General features: G+C 44.5%; 1 protein-coding gene across 2 annotated transcripts in view; it reads left to right on the plus strand.

Annotated features, from left to right (window-relative positions):
• Window positions 1-5,906: 5,906 nt before the first annotated feature.
• LOC147419138 (uncharacterized) overlaps window positions 5,907-17,327 on the plus strand; it is a 40,447-nt gene continuing 29,026 nt past the window's right edge. Inside the window, exons 1-4 of one of the 2 annotated variants that reach the window (XM_086506056.1) lie at window positions 5,907-6,120; window positions 6,184-6,721; window positions 6,882-7,316; window positions 7,530-8,210. In XM_086506056.1, the coding sequence (XP_086362182.1) occupies window positions 6,293-6,721; window positions 6,882-7,316; window positions 7,530-8,195 (1,530 nt within the window). In that variant the 5' untranslated portion in view covers window positions 5,907-6,120; window positions 6,184-6,292 and the 3' untranslated portion in view covers window positions 8,196-8,210. Of the gene's footprint in view, window positions 6,121-6,183; window positions 6,722-6,881; window positions 7,317-7,529; window positions 8,211-17,327 lie in introns of those variants that run through there. The other variant, XM_086506057.1, reaches the window with a different exon arrangement.

The following is a 17,327-nucleotide window of genomic DNA, read 5'->3' on the forward strand; positions in this document are numbered from 1 at the left end:
ATACCCCAACAACCTCCCACTTAAAGTCCAATGTGGTACTTTAAGTGTGAGAGAAGCTACTATACAAGCTAATATACAAGAGATGTAGAGAAGTGATGTACTACCCTACACCTAACTGCTTGCGAAAATGCGCAAAGCTCTCTGAGGGAAGTCCTTTTGTAAGTAGATCAACAGGATTTTCTGTGGTGTGAACTTTGACAGGCTGAAGTTGCTTATCCTCGAGCATTTCCCTGATGAAATGATACTTCACATCCACATGCTTTGTCTTTGAGTGATAAACTGGATTGCGAGCCAATTGTATAGCACTTTGACTATCACAATATAACACAGGAATCTCTTCTTTGATTCCCAAATCTATTACTAGTCGATTAAGCCAAATTGATTCTTTGCATGCCTCTGATGCTGCAACATATTCAGCCTCTGTAGTAGACTGAGTAACACAATCTTGTAATCTAGAACGCCATGATACTGCTCCACCAGCCAATGTAAAGACATACCCTGACGTAGACCTTCGGTTGTCTAAGTCACCTGCATAATCTGAGTCTGTAAAACCCTTTACACTTAGCTCCTGACTCCCATAGCATATACGCATACTCTTTGTAGCTTTCAGGTATCTCAATATTTCTTTCACTGCCTCCCAATGTTTCTTGCCTGGGTTTGACATGTATCGACTTACTACTCCCACTGCAAATGCAATGTCTGGGCGAGTAGCAATCATTGCATACATCAAACTACCCACTGTAGACGCATATGGAATCTTATCCATTTCAGCCTGTTCTTCCTCAGACACAGGACAATCTTGTTTGCTAAGTTTCACATATGGTGGCAATGGAACACTCAATGCCTTTCCCTTCTCCATATTGAAACGTTGCAAAACCTTGTCAATATACTCTGTTTGAGATAACCAAATCAACTTCTTTGATCTGTCTCTCTCAATGCGCATACCAAGTATATGACTTGCCTCACCCATGTATTTCATGTCAAACGATTTTTCCATCTTTGACTTCAAAGCTGAAATTTCTTCCAAGTGCTTGCCAGCAATCAACATGTCATCCACATACAAAATAAGGATCAGCCAACTACCATCCTTAGCCTTCTTTGTATATAGACAGTGATCGAACTCACTACATTTGTAGCCTTGAGAAAGCATAAACTTGTGGAATTTATGGTACCATGCCCTCGGTGATTGTTTTAAGCCATAAAGACTCTTTAACAACTGGCATACCCAATCTTCCTTGCCTTTCTCAACAAACCCTTCTGGCTGCTGCATGTAAATTTCCACATCTAAATCACCATGCAAGAACGTTGTCTTGACATCCATTTGGTGCAACACCAAATCTAATATGGAAACCAATGCAAGAAAGCATCTCAATGTAGTCATCTTGACCACCGGAGAGAAGACTTCATCAAAGTCAATGCCTTGTTCTTGCTTAAAGCCCTTGGCAACAAGCCTTGCTTTGTACTTTGGATGACTATCATGAGCGGTGATCTTATACCTGTAAACCCATTTACAGGGTAGAGCCTTTTTTCCCCGTGGTAATTTAACTAGCTTCCATGTCTGGTTTTTATGCAGAGCCGTCATCTCTGACTGCATGGCCAATTGCCAATTCTCGGAGTCCTTCATTTGCACTGCTTCCTTGTAACATGAAGGCTCATTGCAATCAGTCAACATGACATAGTTCATAGATGGAACAAACCTATCAGGAGGTCGCGTGACACGTCCGGATCTACGCACAATAGGTGGCTCAGGCTCAGCCACAACCTGTGGTTCCACTCTATCCTGTCCTTGCTCCTCTCGAGCACTGACATTTTGTCTTGCACGTGCAGGTCCATCTTCTTGGAAGACAACTCTTCTAATCTCCTCAACCCTCTCTGGTTTAGAATGATATTCGGATTCATTAAAGTGAACATCATTGCTGCGGACAACCTTTTTGGATTCGGGATCCCAAAGTCTGTACCCCATCTCACCAGAATTACCATAGCCTAGAAAGATGCACTTTCTACTCTTTGGCTCAAGTTTGTTCCTAAATTCCTTTGGAACGTGAGTATATGCCTCACAACCAAAGACTCTGAGATGCTTGTATGAGGGCATTTTGCCTGACCATACCATCTCTGGCACTGAATCCTTCTGCAAAACCTTGCTAGGAGATCTATTTACAAGATGAACAGCTGTTGATACAGCTTCAGCCCAAAACCCATTTGGCAGCTGTGCATTAGACAACATACTTCTGACCTTCTCTTGTATGGTCCTATTCATCCTCTCAGCAACACCATTTTGAGGAGGATTGTAAGGAGCAGTAAGTTCACGTTTTATACCTTTTGACTCACAAAAGTCCTGAAAGGCCTTTGAAACATACTCTCCACCCTTGGCAGTGCGTAAGCATTTAAGCTTCTTGCCACTCTGATTCTCCACAAGTGTCACAAATGTTTTGAAAACACTAAACGCTTCATCCTTGTGCTTGAGAAAGTAAACCCATACTTTCCTCGAGTAATCATCTATAAATGTCATAAAGTAAGAAGCTCCCCCTAGAGATAGGTTAGGCATAGGTCCACACAAATCACTATGAACAAGTGCCAACTGTGTATCTCTTCTACTGCTTCTCTGCTTATGTGGCTGCCGTGTTTGCTTACCATACAGACAATGTTCACAGAATTCAAAATCATTAAATGAAAAGCCAGGCAAATAACCAGAACGAGACAAGATTTCCATTCCCTTCTTGGACATATGTCCTAACCGGCTATGCCACAAAGAAACGTTCGGCTGCTCGGTTACATTGATTACATTTTCAGAGACATTTGATACATAAATCATGTAAAGTCCTCCAGACTTTACTCCATGTGCTACTGTCATAGAGCCCTTGGATATCTTCCACATGTTCTGTCCAAAAGTGGTGACGTAGCCAGCATCATCAAGTAAACCTGTGCTGATCAAGCTCTTTGTAATTGCGGGAACATGTCTCACATTCTTCAGCGTGAAAGAAGAGCCATTCTGAAACTTCAATTGAACATCTCCAACACCTAAGATCTCACATGTCTGCCCATTGCCTAGCCGAACATGATCTTTAGTGGTCACATAAGAGGTAAAACACTCCTTGTTTGGAGACACATGAAGTGATGCCTCTCAGTCTATAATCCAGTCACTCAGTGCATTTCCATCAGATGCTGTAAGAAGAGCTGAGTCCATTGTATTCTTCAAGAAGTAGATGTCTCCTGACACTAGACTGTCATCCTCTGCAACAGTGTTTGTCACATTTATTTCTTGAATCTTCACTGAGGACTTGTTCTTCTCACCATGGTCTTCAGCTTTCTCTTTGCCTTTTTCTGCTTTCCATTCTCTGCAGTCTCTTTTCATGTGACCCTTCTTGCCACAATGGTAGCATTCTATGTCACTCTTGCCTTTAGCACTGCGGGACTTGCTACGAGACTGATTCCTCTTTCCACCTTTGTACTTTTCTTTGGTCCTTCCCCTGACAACTAAGGTTGTTCCTTTGCCTTTGTCCATTGTCTTTCTATTGGTTTCTTCAGTAAGCAGACTTCCTTCTACACCTGCTATGTTCAAACCATCTGGAGGTGCAGAATTACTCAAAGCTGTGCGAAAAGTGTCCCAACTTTCCGGCAATGTGATCAACAGGAACATAGCTCTAACAGGTTCATCAAACTTGACACCTTGAGCTGACAACTGACTATAGATTGTGTTGAATTCATTCAGATGATTGGACATAGGTGTCCCTTCTTTCATCTTCAAGTCAACAAGCTTCTTAAGCCAGTATACCTGTGAAGCTGCACTCTGCTTCTCATAAAGATCACTCAGCTTTAACCATGCTTGATAAGCCGACATCTTGTCTGCTACATTGAAGTAAACGCTTTCTGCCAAAGTCAGCATAATGGCAGAAAGTGCCAATTCATCCATTTCGCTCCATTCATCTTCGTCCATATCTTCTGGTTTTATCCCCTTGAGCTTTATAGGTTTTATCTACTTCTTTTGTACCAACACGTGCCAAATCTGCTTCTTCCACAATGGGAAATTGGTTCCATCCAGCTTCTTAATATTGTAAAGAGCAGTGTCCTGTGATCCAGCCATAGCTACGCTTCACAGTAGTTTACTTTTTTTTTGGGAAAAATTCGGCAGAGTTTCCCCTATAAACTGACCTCTGAACCAATATCAACTTGTCAAATGAACCAAGAAAGCTTCAGATTCTGCAGAAATTTTGGCAGAGTCTCCTTTGTAAAATGGCTATGGTGTACTAAAAACAGACCAAAAAATAGCTCAAAAAACACTGTCTCTCTGACACTGTAAGCTGCGGGTAAACCTGTCCTGCACCTGTACTGTCTCTCACTATCCTGTCACTGTCCTGTAAGCATAGACTACGACAATGCCTCAACGGCAGTAAAGCAAAGATGCAATCCCAACTGTCTAACTCACAGTCAATACATCCTAGCTGCCTATCTAAGGGTGCTCGAGGGATCGCTCCAAGACCTGTATCACCGAAAGGATCTCAACATTCGAGAATCCCCCAGCTCAATAAAACCTCACTCGACCCTCAACAAAGGCTGCAGTAAATCTGACAGTACATAGACTTCCCACAAAGTCATACATCCACAAATTTCCCACTGTATGCTGTAACCGCTGCGGCGGTTGTTTGCTGCGTGACTCACAGCCAGCGAACCCTCAACAGACATACATCATCTCTGACAATACATCCCATGTGGAAGTACCTGCAATGTCAGGATGAAATCTGGAATATCAAGCAGCAAACACAAGCTACCTGATGAACTAGTGGATGTCGCCTACAGTCTGTGTGTAGATGCGCCCGTGTCGTATGTGACACGCCTCCAAGAACTGTGAGCCGTCCTTCGATGTGTAGACAACCACAAATCAACACTCTGGGAGTGTCGATATCCTCAGCACCTGCAGTCGTAGGCCGAAAACCCCAAATTTGCAGAGTTGGATCTGCACCCGCCGAGACCATGTAGTTGAAAATGGCCTGCGCAGACCTTTGTCGAAGCCGAATGGTGGCCGAGATGACCTCAGAATGAAATTCTGACAACACCTAGCCCTTCGGGCTGTCCCATGAGATTTGGGGCCGTGTCTTCGCCTGTCGAATTTCACTCCAATCGGAGTTGGTGACTCTAGCCTCTTGCAGTGCTGCCCCGAGCCTCGATCTGAGCTCTGATACCAGTTGAAGGAGTACGAGCGAAAGTGCGACGCGAGAGAGAGTGCGAGAAGAAGAGCACGCCGATATGGTGAACTCGCTCTACTGTAATGTGTAGAGCATAGTGAGTTCTTATTAGGTTTTTACAAAAGAATATGTGTACATACCTGGCGGCCCGCCCACTTACCTGGGCGACCACATTGGGCTTTATACCCCAACATCACATAACTTTAACAGTATCCACACACGCCCACGAGTACGCTAAAAAGCAATTAATAAGAATCCAATTGGAGGAGGTCGGTGTTGCCCCTCTCTAGAGTGGAGGCATTGGGTTCCTTCTCGAGCATAAATGCAAAACTCGAGTTTTGGTAGCCAATTATTGAAATCCCTAAGCAACACACTTTGGTTGTTGTGGACTTTTCAATTCTAGCCAAGATATTTGCTTAAGATCAGTGCTGTTAGTGAGCAATGCTAAGAGCCATGCCTGGAATATGGCAGGTAAGGTTGTTAGTTAGGTCGATGGGTGTACTGACTTGCCTTGCGGGTGGCACATCAAGTCATAAAAGAAATGGATTGGTAAAACTTTGGGTGACCCTAATCTCTTGTCAAAAGTGGAACAAGCTTCGACCCCACACTGAATCAAAGCAATAGGCTAGGCCTTATTTTTTGAACTGACTTTTTGCGAGCGACTTGTGTGTATAGACTTCCTATCAATGTTATTGTGGGAGCCTTGAGACGATGTGTAAATGGCCGTAGGCATGTTATACATAGTTTGAGAAAACGTGTATACATGTGAAGCCCTTCGTAAATTGAGAAAACATTTATGCATCAGCCAACAATTTAAATGTTTGAAGGCATGGAGGGAAAGGTGCATGGAAGATAGTTATACTGCTTGTGGTTTCATAAAGATAATCTGTCCTTCCTTTGTCATCATCGTTGTCTTCCTCTTTGCCATCGCCATAGCCCGGTAAGTCCATCAAACGTGCATCCTTCTCTTTTATTCTGTCTCTTAAGAGTGCTATCGCTCCAGATGTCTGCAACGCTGGGTATCATCGCCATATCTGGATCTTTATGATGTCCGTCATCTCCAAGCCCTCAGCCTTCTGAGGAAATGTTAGGCCCTTACCAGCTTGTCAATCATGCCCCGCCACGACTCCCAGAGATCTCAAGCTCATCGTCGATGGCGCCAGCGTAGGACAACAACAGTTGTGATTATTGCACTTGTTCTTACACTGCTTGTGTTGTCATGGCTTGCTTTTGTTTATAAATCCGACTGCTGGCTAGGAGGGCCTGAATTGCAAGGAGGCCCAGTTGCCTTTCCTTGGGAGGAAGATTTGCTGCCTCTGGCACCCTTACAGGGTTCCTTATACATGCATGAGGGCAATGAATCTGAAAGCGCAGACATCTCCTTGCACAACATTGTGTTTAACATAGCAGGATCTGCTCAGCTTTGGTCTAAGCGCAAAGAGTATGTTAAGCTCTGGTGGAGGCCCGATGAAATGCTAGGTTTTCTCTGGCTCGATGAGAAGGTAGAGGTTTTTGAAGGAGATGCAGCAATTCTTCCACAGGTTAGTTGCAACATCTGCTGTGGTTTCCATATCAAAGTGGATACATTAGTTTATTTTGTGACCATTGCACAATTTTTCTATAGTTCTCGAATAAGTGCTGTTGGTGATGCCAAATGGCTGCAAGATCCACAAAGATATTAATGTTGATGTGCATATGTAGGTCCTTGTTTCAGAAGACATCAGCAGATTCAAATACACCTATTCAACAGGGCAGCCTTCAGGTGTTCGCATTGCACGCGTCATTCAAGAGGTTTTCAAACTGGGCCTACCCAATGTGTGTTGGTTTGTTCTAGGAGATGATGATACTATTTTTTCACCTTATAATCTTGTGCGTGTGCTCAAGAAATACGATCACAATGAAATGTATTATATAGGATATCCATCAGAGAGTCATGCCTCAAACACTCATTTCAGCCATGGCATGGCATTCGGTGGAGGAGGAATTGCAATTAGTTATCCGCTTGCAGAGGCCCTATCAAGAATGCTTGATGAATGCTTGGAGAGGTATACTTTCTTGATTGGAAGTGACGATCGTCTTCATGCATGCATCACAGAGCTTGGAGTACCTCTCACAAAAGAAGCTGGCTTTCATCAGGTATGTTTGCACATTTGCACTGTCCCAGCAGGGAATTATCTGGAAAAAGAAACGGTAACTTAATATGCACATGTACTGGTAACTTAATATGCACATGTACTGGTAACTTAATATGCACATGTACTTGTGGTAAAGTATACTTGTGGTACATACAAGCACGGTTCACTTAAGCTGAACTAAGGGTTGACATATGATCTCCGTTTCGTTTTACAGTTTGATGTCCATGGCAATGTGTTTGGTCTCCTTGCGGCCCATCCCATATCGCCATTTGTATCCATGCATCATCTGGAGGAGGTGGATCCAATGTTTCCAAAGCTTGATGCACTGACCTCTTTGCGGCACCTTATGTATTCTATGCATATAGAACCTAGCAGTTTCCTTCAACATTGCATATGCTATGACCGAGAGCAGAAGCTGTCATTATCCATTTCCCTTGGCTATGTTGTGCAAGTGTTTCCCTATGTCATATTACCGCGTGAACTTGAGCGGCCAGAAATAACATTCAAGGCTTGGAACTCAAAACAGAGTAGAGGCGAGTTTGATCTGGACACAAGGAAGTCTTTAAGGCCCGTGTGCCACAGGCCAGTTTCTTTTTACATAGAGGATATATACCTGGATGAGGATGGGAGAGTTGTGAGTACTTACAAGCGAGATTCATCTGTTGACGAGAAAAAGCAGCAGTCATTATGCTTACCCATTGTCTTTCATCCGAAGGAAGCGATAAGGATTCGTATATTAAGCAAGCCCATGAGTGATCAATGGTTTTTGGTAAGAGCTCAACCTCTTGTTGAAACATTACATGTTCGTCCTTCTGAATGCTTGGCTCAACACGTACTGATTTCAAGGTGGAATCGTCTTTGTGTAGGTTTATATCAATGAGACACACTTGCTTTTCCACATCAATATGCATGCTATGCGAAACTTGACATGTAGAATCTTGTAAATATCCACCTTGTGATGTCCATGAGATTGTTTGAACGTTGTAGGAAACTATCCCAAGAGACCTTAAAGATCTATCTGACGAGGAGAGTTGAACTCATGACCTATAGAGAGAGAGAGAGAGAGAGAGAGAGAGAGAGAGAGAGAGAGAGAGAGAGAGAGAGAGAGAGAGAGAGAGAGAGAGAGAGAGAGAGAGAGAGAGAAGCTATGAGGTGTTTATTTTCTAGAAGCATTGGTGGATGCCTTCTCCTCTCGGTTCTCTACCTAGTCCCCAGGGCACTTTTACCCTCACTAGGAGGGGTTGTTCCCCTGGTTTTTTCAGTTATATAGATCGTTCAGCCTACTGTCGTTATGTTTCAGTTTGTACGCCTTGGCTTTTTACAGGTTCTATGTCTGTGGGCAGCCTTATACTTTGCCTTCAGGCGGTTGTATTAGATTTACTTCCCCATAGGTCAACACCTTTGGGCGCCTACAGGGGGTCAATGCAATAGAGAATCAGCTGTGTGTTTTTTATTTTTCAAGAAGAGACGCTGGTTGGGCGCATGATGGGCCTCTCCCCTCACCCGCGGCATAGTTCGGGAGTGGCTACAGTTTGCCCTCGGTGGCTCCAAAAGTAGCATCTTGGAGCTCATCATGGTTAGCCGCGGCATCGTTCAGGTGTAACTTTCAAATGACCGTTGCATCGAGTCTCTCTACAATCGCTCTCCTATTGTTGTAGGGACTTGGGTGTTGGTTTTAGAGCGTAGGACACCAGACTTTGATGTTGAGGAGTTTGATCGCCAGTGGTGGATCCTTCGCTTCCCGATCGCTCTCTCCGTCAGGTCCATCTTTCAGGTTGCGTCACTAGTGTAGTTCATAGTTACTCGGAACGGGAACGGGGAACGGGAATGGGAGGGTCCGGAACGGGACGGGAACGGGGAGGAGGAGGGGGGGCCGGAATGGGAACGGGGCGGAACGGTCCACCTAAAGTAAGGATTGAATTACCTCCATTCAGCTTAGTCTTAAATAAACTCCTAAACAACCACAAAACTGCCCCCAAATCTACCCCTGCACCAAATATGTTCCCCGAACAGCCCTAAATCTGCCCCCAAAAGCCCACTTTTTTTCCCCCAAATACCTACTTTTGCCCATTCCGCCCCGCGTTTCGTTGTTCCGCCTCATGTTCCGCCCATTCCGGAACACCATTCCGGTTACACCCCGTTCCGGAATGGTGTTTCGTTCCCATCTCCGTTTTTGGAACGGGACTCGTATGGAACGCCGTTTTGGAACGTTTGGGTTGTGTTCCTCCCGTTCCCTGTTACAGTGGTGTAGTTGTAGTAGTTGCTAGGTGGGCATGGCTATACTAGGATCACTAGCTACAAAGATCCGCACACCGCGGATACAAGTCTACGTACCTTGTGACACAATTTTCCGGATATAATACGGTTCACGATCCCACCACAGAGCAGTTCCGTCTAATCAGTCTTAGGTGCCATCAATTTGAGCACATGGTGAGAGTTTGCCCTTTCCACCCTTCTCATCGCCTTGAGCCACACCATCCCCCACCTCAGGGCATAGTGAAGGGTTTGCAGAAGGCCCCTTGTCACCATATCTTTCTGCGGCCACTGCCTCCTGTTACCTGTATCACCACATCCACCATCTCGACAACATGTCTCCCCGACAATCTCATAGGTTTGAGCTACTCAGCCGGTTCATCCACTATCGAACATACCCTCCACTTCGCGGCATCCACCCAGGACTACCTCACATTTGACTATGGAGATTGACATCCCACCTCTGCCATCTTCACTAGTCTCTTCTCCCATTCGGCCCCCACCCACTGACACTGTAGCTCCATCACCCCCTGCCACCCACCCTAATCTCCCCACCCTCACACATGGCACTCCACCCTCTCCACCTCTCTTGTGCGTCCTACCACCCCCTCATGTTTCTCGATCCTTCATAGCTAGAGGGTTGACAGCTTGAGAGTTTTCTAGAGTTGAGTATAACGATGATAGCATTGGTCTGTTATTGCTTCGATTGTACACTTTATGGCATGCACAGAAGGCACGCTCTCTTCTAGGTAGCCGGTAGAGTCCCATGCTCTCCTCCCTACCTTTTGTTGTCATGGGGACATGTACAAAAGTTTCAATGAGATGGATTTTGTTCTTCGCCACACCTTGCAAGCTATCCAGACTTGGGCAAGCTGCATGCTATTATGCATTGCCATAGACAGACTGGCACAAAGCATAAGAGCTGTACAATAGCTACACTTGTTCTGTTCGGGGACTATACTACCTCGATCTCTCGTATCATGCGAGTGTCTCCACAGTGGTTTGCTCTTTTGACTACTTTGGTTCTTGGTTTACAGTTGCTTGCTCCTTTGCCCCAGGACAACTTCTACGGCCACTACCACATAATGAGGATGCGCTTCCATTAGCTCTTGTTTGAGGACTTCGTCTAGGGATCAAGAGAGCTCAACTTTGATCCTTAGTCTTGTAGCTGTTGACACGATTGATATATGCCTTTGAGGTTCTAGATTCATCATTGGTTGATACATGGATTTAAATATTGTCACTTGGAATATCAATGGCTTGCATCACACTAGCATCAATAGTCCCAAACATTTCTTCGTAGAGATTTACGTTCTCGTGTACACGGAGATGTGGATATACTCCTTGTGCAAGAGCACAAGTTATGTATAGACAGTTATCGTAGATGTGGCAACTTGTTAATTGGGGATTCTCATACATTTTGGGAAACTGCGATGGAACAATAGTATTCTAGTAGTGGTATATGCATTTTTGCGGGACCTCGTTGGTGCCATTGTGTACGTGACCATGGTACTCTAGTACATAGTAGAGGAATGTAGATTACTAGAGATTGATGATACCTTGGTTGGTGTGATGTGCATCTATGCCCCCACTTCAGCTCAAGAGAGACTCGACTTTTGGCAACAGATTGTAGATGTCTTGGCTACTATGGATTCGTGGGACGTTGGCGGTGATTTCAACAACGTAGAGATGACTAAGGTTTGGTGAGCCATTCAACCCCGATCTTTATCATATGTAGCACTGTGTGAGAGGATGCTTGGACAAATTTCTTTTTGCAATTTCTGGTACAGATGCTCGGCATACTTCATTTGTCGCTCGCACTCCACAGTAATTGCAGTTTTCGTGGGGTTTTAGAAGGCAATCCTGTCGTCTGCTTGAGCTACTAGATAGTCTTTATGTGTTCCCCTTGGCATCACCTCATGGGGGGACAATCACGATTTTGCCTAGCATTGTGTTCTCTGGTCATATCCCAGTTTCTTTGCATTTGAGATTTGAGACTTCCTCTATGCCTACGTTGTTGTATTTCTCGATGACATCTCGATCTACAGCCGAAGTTTGTCTGAGCACCTAGTCCATATACGTACTGTTCTCGAAGTACTGAGAACTGAGAAGCTTTACGCTAAGGCTTCTAAATGTGAATTCTTTAAGAAAGAGCTTCTGTACTTGGGTCACATCATTACTCGCGATGGAATTCGCGTCGACCCTGAAAAGTTGGATAAAGTGCGAAATTGGCCCATTCTGAAGAATGTGCGCCAAGTAAAGTCCTTTTTAGGCTTACCGGATTCTTTCGCAAGTTCATCAAGGATTACTCTAAAGTTGCTGCTCCGCTTACACAACTTTTAAAAGGAGGGGTGAAAGGCCCGTAGACTTCGGGTCCTCGTCGCAAAGGTAATCCCCCTGTTGTTTGGAATGAGCGTCTCGACGAGAGCTTTCGGACCCTAAAACACTTGGTGACTACTGCGCCAATATTGCACATTGTGGATCCTACCAAACCGTTTGTGGTTGAAATGGATGCTAGTGATTATGCTATTGGTGCGGCATTATACCAGGATGGACGTCCTGTTGCATTTGAAAGTAAGAAGCTTTCTGACGCTGAGATGCGTTATCCAACGTATGAGAAGGAGCTTTACGCTGTAGTCCACACCTTGGGGAAATGGCGGTACTACTTGTATGGCTCTACGTTTGTTGCATGGACGGATCATCACTCCTTGCGCTATATCTGTGATCAGGGTGATCTCAGAGGCCGGAAGGCCAGATGGGTTGAGCTTATGCAAGAGTTTGACTTTGAGATCTGTTATAAGAAAGGATCAAGCAATCGAGTTGTCGATGTGCTCAATAGGATTCCTGAGGTCAATGCCTTGTCTATGGCTGAAATCTCGACGGATTTCTCTCTCTCTCTCTCTCTCTCTCTCTCTCTCTCTCTCTCTCTCTCTCTCCGAGGGCTATGTCGTTCCGATGGCCATTTTGACAAGATATGGAACGAGGTCGAAGTGGGACATGACTCGCATACAGGCTTGGGTGGTCCGGAGACCCAAGTGAGTCGTGCTGGAGAGACGAGACAACGACAATATTCCATTAGGGGTGGACTATTGTTTAGAAATGGTAAAGTCTGCGTGCCGGAAATCAATGAGATTCGACAAAGGATTTTGTGGGAATGCCACGATGTTCCCAGCGCTGGGCACCCAGGCATCCAGAGAACTTTAGCTTTGGTCAAGCGATATTTCTATTGGCCAAGAATGCGCTCTTACATAGAGAGCTATGTGAAGAGATGCGCTCAGTGTCAAGTCAATAAGGCAGAGCGCCTTAGGAAAGTTGGCCTGCTACACCCATTGGAAATCTCAGATGCCAAGTGGCAGAGTATTTCCATGGACTTCATCGTTGGTTTGCCTAATACTAGTCGGGGCAATGACGCTATTTGGGTTGTGGTCAATAGACTCACAAAAATGGCGAAGTTTATACCAACGAAGTCGACAGTAAAAAGCCATGAGTTGGCGGTTTTATTTGTCGATCAGCTTTATAAGCTGTATGGTCTCCCAAAAGATATCGTCAGTGATCGAGATACTAAGTTCACTGGCCGATTTTGGCGAGATGTCTTTGCTCACCTTCAGACGAAGTTGAGTATGTCGTCTTCTGACCATCCTGAGTCCGACGGACAAACTGAGAGGATGAATCAGAGGTTAGAGGACATGTTGAGAGCCTATGTCTCTCATAGGCAGTCTGACTGGGAAAGGTATCTTCCACATTTAGAGTTTGCCTATAATAGTAGCAAGCATTGTGCTACTGGATTTAGCCCATTCATGCTGATGTATGGATTCGAGCCTAAATCCTCGATTGCTATTGGCTTAGAGAAAATCAAGGACTGCCAAGCTTGTGATTTCCTGTATGACATGTAGGAGATGCTCGAATTGGCTAAAGATAGTTTAAGAACGGCTCGTGATTGAGTCACTACCTATGCTAATCAAAAGAGATCTCCAAGGACTCTAGATGTGGGACAATGGGTTTATCTGAAGATACCCAAGGATTCCAAGACTATGCGAACAGGAAAGCATTATAAGCTTTCAGCTAGATATTGTGGTCCGTTCTTGATCACAAAGAAAATTGGCCAAGTTGCCTACAAACTGGCTCTTCCTTCGGATGTTACTGTACATCCAAGTGTTTCATGTCAGCCGCCTTAAAGAGAAATTGGGCGAAGCCGAAGTTGTGGTGCCTATCCAGGAGAATGTATGGCAAGATATGCAAACTGAGTATATTCCTCGAGAACCAGAAGCAATTTTAGATCATCGTACCCGTCATTTGCGCCAAAAGGCTTATGACGAGTACTTGATTAAATGGAAGGGCCAATCTGAAAGGTTTGTTACTTGGGAACCTGTTAGAGCTTTGAAGGCTCAATATCCCCACTTCATTGATGAGGACATCAATGGTTCTTAAGGGGGGAAGTATGTTATGTCCCGCTCATAGGAGAGGGGATCTAGCCCACATGGCGTCGGGATGGGCGTCCAGTGTTCGGGTGGACGTAGTGTGAACCCGACCAGTGTGGTCGGCCATTATTATAAAAGGGAGGCCAAGGCCTCATTTACGGTTATCGACACCACTGGCAGAGTGCCAGTGGTTAGCCCGTGAGGCTAGGATTGCGCGAGGTCACCTCGAGGAGGTATGAGACGCTCGGTCTTACAGGTGCACGCCTATGTCCTTGGACGCTGGCCCCAGCACGGGGGAGCTGCCGGATGGTGGCTATGGTTGGGTGGTTCGTCCGACATTCATCTGTAGGCGGTTTGTGTGGCCGGGAGATCCTATCTCCTCATTCGTTTCAAGGTCCTGGCTCACAAGGAAAGTAAAGTGAAAGGTAAGCTGACATGTCGGTATTTAGTTAAGTTCAGGAACTATCCGGCTTTGGATGCCAAGTGGTTGGAGGAGGAGAACCTAGCAGATACTCCTCAGATTTTACAACTTTACCTTGAACTTTTGGTTTAGCACCAACCATTCCAAGAATTATGGATTAATCAGCAAGTTAAATCTGGTGCAGTAAGCGTTGCACGAGGAGAATTACTCCGATCCTTTGTCATAGGTTATCTTGATGAAGTAAAGTCACTGATTTCTTTTTGAGATTTCAAGGATACTGAAGGGCGCAAAGGATTCTGTTTAATGACTTTATAAAAAGAAGTACTTTGAAATGGGAATTCCTTAAATGAATCTATTACACGTGCTCTCTCATGTGTGTATTGTCTAAGTGCATGTTCGAAAGATGAAATGATTGCAACATTTCTGTCTTGTTCACTTGAGGGGTGATGTGTATATGATAGAAACAATATTTAGTCAATCAAGACATCCGTCAGAGATCAGTGCGGTCTGGGTGTGATTGCTAAATAAGTTACAATGATCATGATTCTCATCTAATAAGATCTTGACGGGGATAGTGATGTGAATGTGATATGAATGTTCAACGACTTTTGTCTTAGTGCAAGTGTTGGATAAATGTCGTCTAAGAACGTCAGTACTTAAGAGTCAGTGTTTGTTGAACTAGTTTTTGTTCTATGTCTGTTTTGCAAAAGCTCTTACAATTCTTTGAAGAGGGGGGTATGTCACAAAGTGATGGCGTGGCATGGCCTAAAGGACGGAGTTCGAACAGAAAGGGACTAGAACCCTAGTGAAAGAGCGAGCAGAAGTGTGACCAACTTATGGAACTCGACCGAGAGGCCCAATTTTTAAAGAAACTTATCTATAAGTTGTTCCAAGTTATGGCACCATGACTGAGGGGCCTAAAAACCTTTTTAATTAAAGCTGGACCCAAAACTAGCGAGCGGTTGATGATGTGGCAGGCTGTACGGACGCCCACGATTTGAGGCGCAAAACGCGGAACTGTTGTTGGCGTGGCAATACGAACGATAATCCATGGGGCGCTAGCTTTTGGGAATTTAGATGCTTTTAGATTCATGCTTTATGTACTCCTTTTGGCCAAGGGTCTTCAAAGGGTGCCATGGCCTCCTCTGTCTGCAGATTAGCTTGGGAGCACCACGGAGATAGAGGACCCTTGGACCTTGTACTTGTGCAAGAATAATAATAAAGAAATACTGAGAGGGGATGCCAATCTTTGGGGCCAATATCTCTTGGCGTGGAGCTCCACCGTGCCGTATTGTCTCTTTCTCTATGTTCACTGTTGCTCAGTTCTTTAAGTTTCTCTCGCGTGTGTTGCACTAGGTCTTTTGGCTTGGAGTGTCCAAGTCTATTACAACACTTGCTCGCAAGGCAAAGTCAACACACCAAGGTTAGTATTTAGTAGTAAGGCTACCTAGTAACTTGGCTGGTCGGTGTTTACATCGCAGCAATACCTGCATCCGGAGTATCCGTAAGTTTGGACAAATTTTACCGGTTTACACATCCACATGCATCAGAAGCATTCAACATCAAGAGTATAGAAAACATCCACAGGAAGAAGTTCCACAATTGTTGTCTCACCTTTAACAAGGGGGATGTCACGTGCGTATTGCACTGAGCCACGTGGACAAGCTATTGCTACAGATCAGTATCGGTCTTTAGTTGTGAGCATCTAGAAGGACATGCGTGATGAGGCAGGTCGTAGTTGCATACAATCACTTAGAGCATATAGGCATATGAACAATAACGTAAGTTAATTGTTAATAAGCGACTTTGACATGACATTTATAAAAAGTAGGTAGGGCAAATGGCAAAAAAAACCTATAAAAGAGTCACTTGGCCTTCAATTTTTAGGACATCGAAACCTTGTATACGCAAGGGCATCCAGTGCCCACAACACCTCAACACCTAGTGTTTTCATTGCCAACACCCCAACATCATCATCGTTTTTGCATTAGTTCAGCCCAGCGTTTTTGCACTAGATCAGCCTCAGCATTTTGCATCAGATCAGCCCTAACATGTTTCAGTTTATCCGCATGAAGCATCAACACTTAGTATTCAGCATTTAGCCCTTGTATTAGCATTTGTGTAAGTAATTAAAGCAAGTACTTGCTTCGGCAATAGAGCAAGGGGGCTCTTGAGGGTGGTTGGAATTCAACGTGTGGTGTTGTTTCTCTTTCTCTCGCTCTTTGCTTCTCTCTTTCATTGTCAAGTGAAGTAAAGTAACCTTGTGTTTGTGCGAAGTACTAGATCTGAGTTAAAATCCTCAAACCCTTTTGTTGCACCTGATATAGCATGATTTGTTTGAACACTTCAATCGCACATTTTGGAATTCCAATCATAACATCACGTATCATGTCACATGATAAACTATGAATGTGTATGTCATAATACATATAGCAGTCACCGGGCAAAGTCCTGCCAGCACATCAATACCCCCAAAATGTTAGAGACAAAATGGTTGAATCTATCTCAATTTGCTGGTGATCTGTGATAAAGGAGTGGAGTAGCTCCTCTCTTGCGTAGGACGCATTGTACTAGAGTCAACATGTTGAATTGACATGCACTTTTGGAGTGGTTGCAGCCAGACCAATAGCCTCAAGGTGAAATATCTAACAACTGAGGAGTATGTGCCAAGTGCTCCATCCACTTCGCACCCAGAGCAGGATATGGTTCTGGAACTATTGACTTAGCCTTCACTTCCTTGTGCGCTAGGATTTGCCTGGGTAAAAGAATTTCCTCTATTCCTACTACCTTAGGTTGCTCTTGAAGCTTCTTGTCCTCTAGCACCTGTCAAGTGTTTGGCAACTTCAGTCCAAAGAAAACCTCATTGATCTCTCAATTGCCTTAAGGGTCATATCTATCCCTGTATATTCCTGCCCAAATA

Source organism: Adiantum capillus-veneris, chromosome 29, assembly GCF_014529385.1.
Source record: "Adiantum capillus-veneris isolate H3 chromosome 29, ASM1452938v2, whole genome shotgun sequence".
NCBI lineage: Eukaryota > Viridiplantae > Streptophyta > Polypodiopsida > Polypodiales > Pteridaceae > Adiantum > Adiantum capillus-veneris.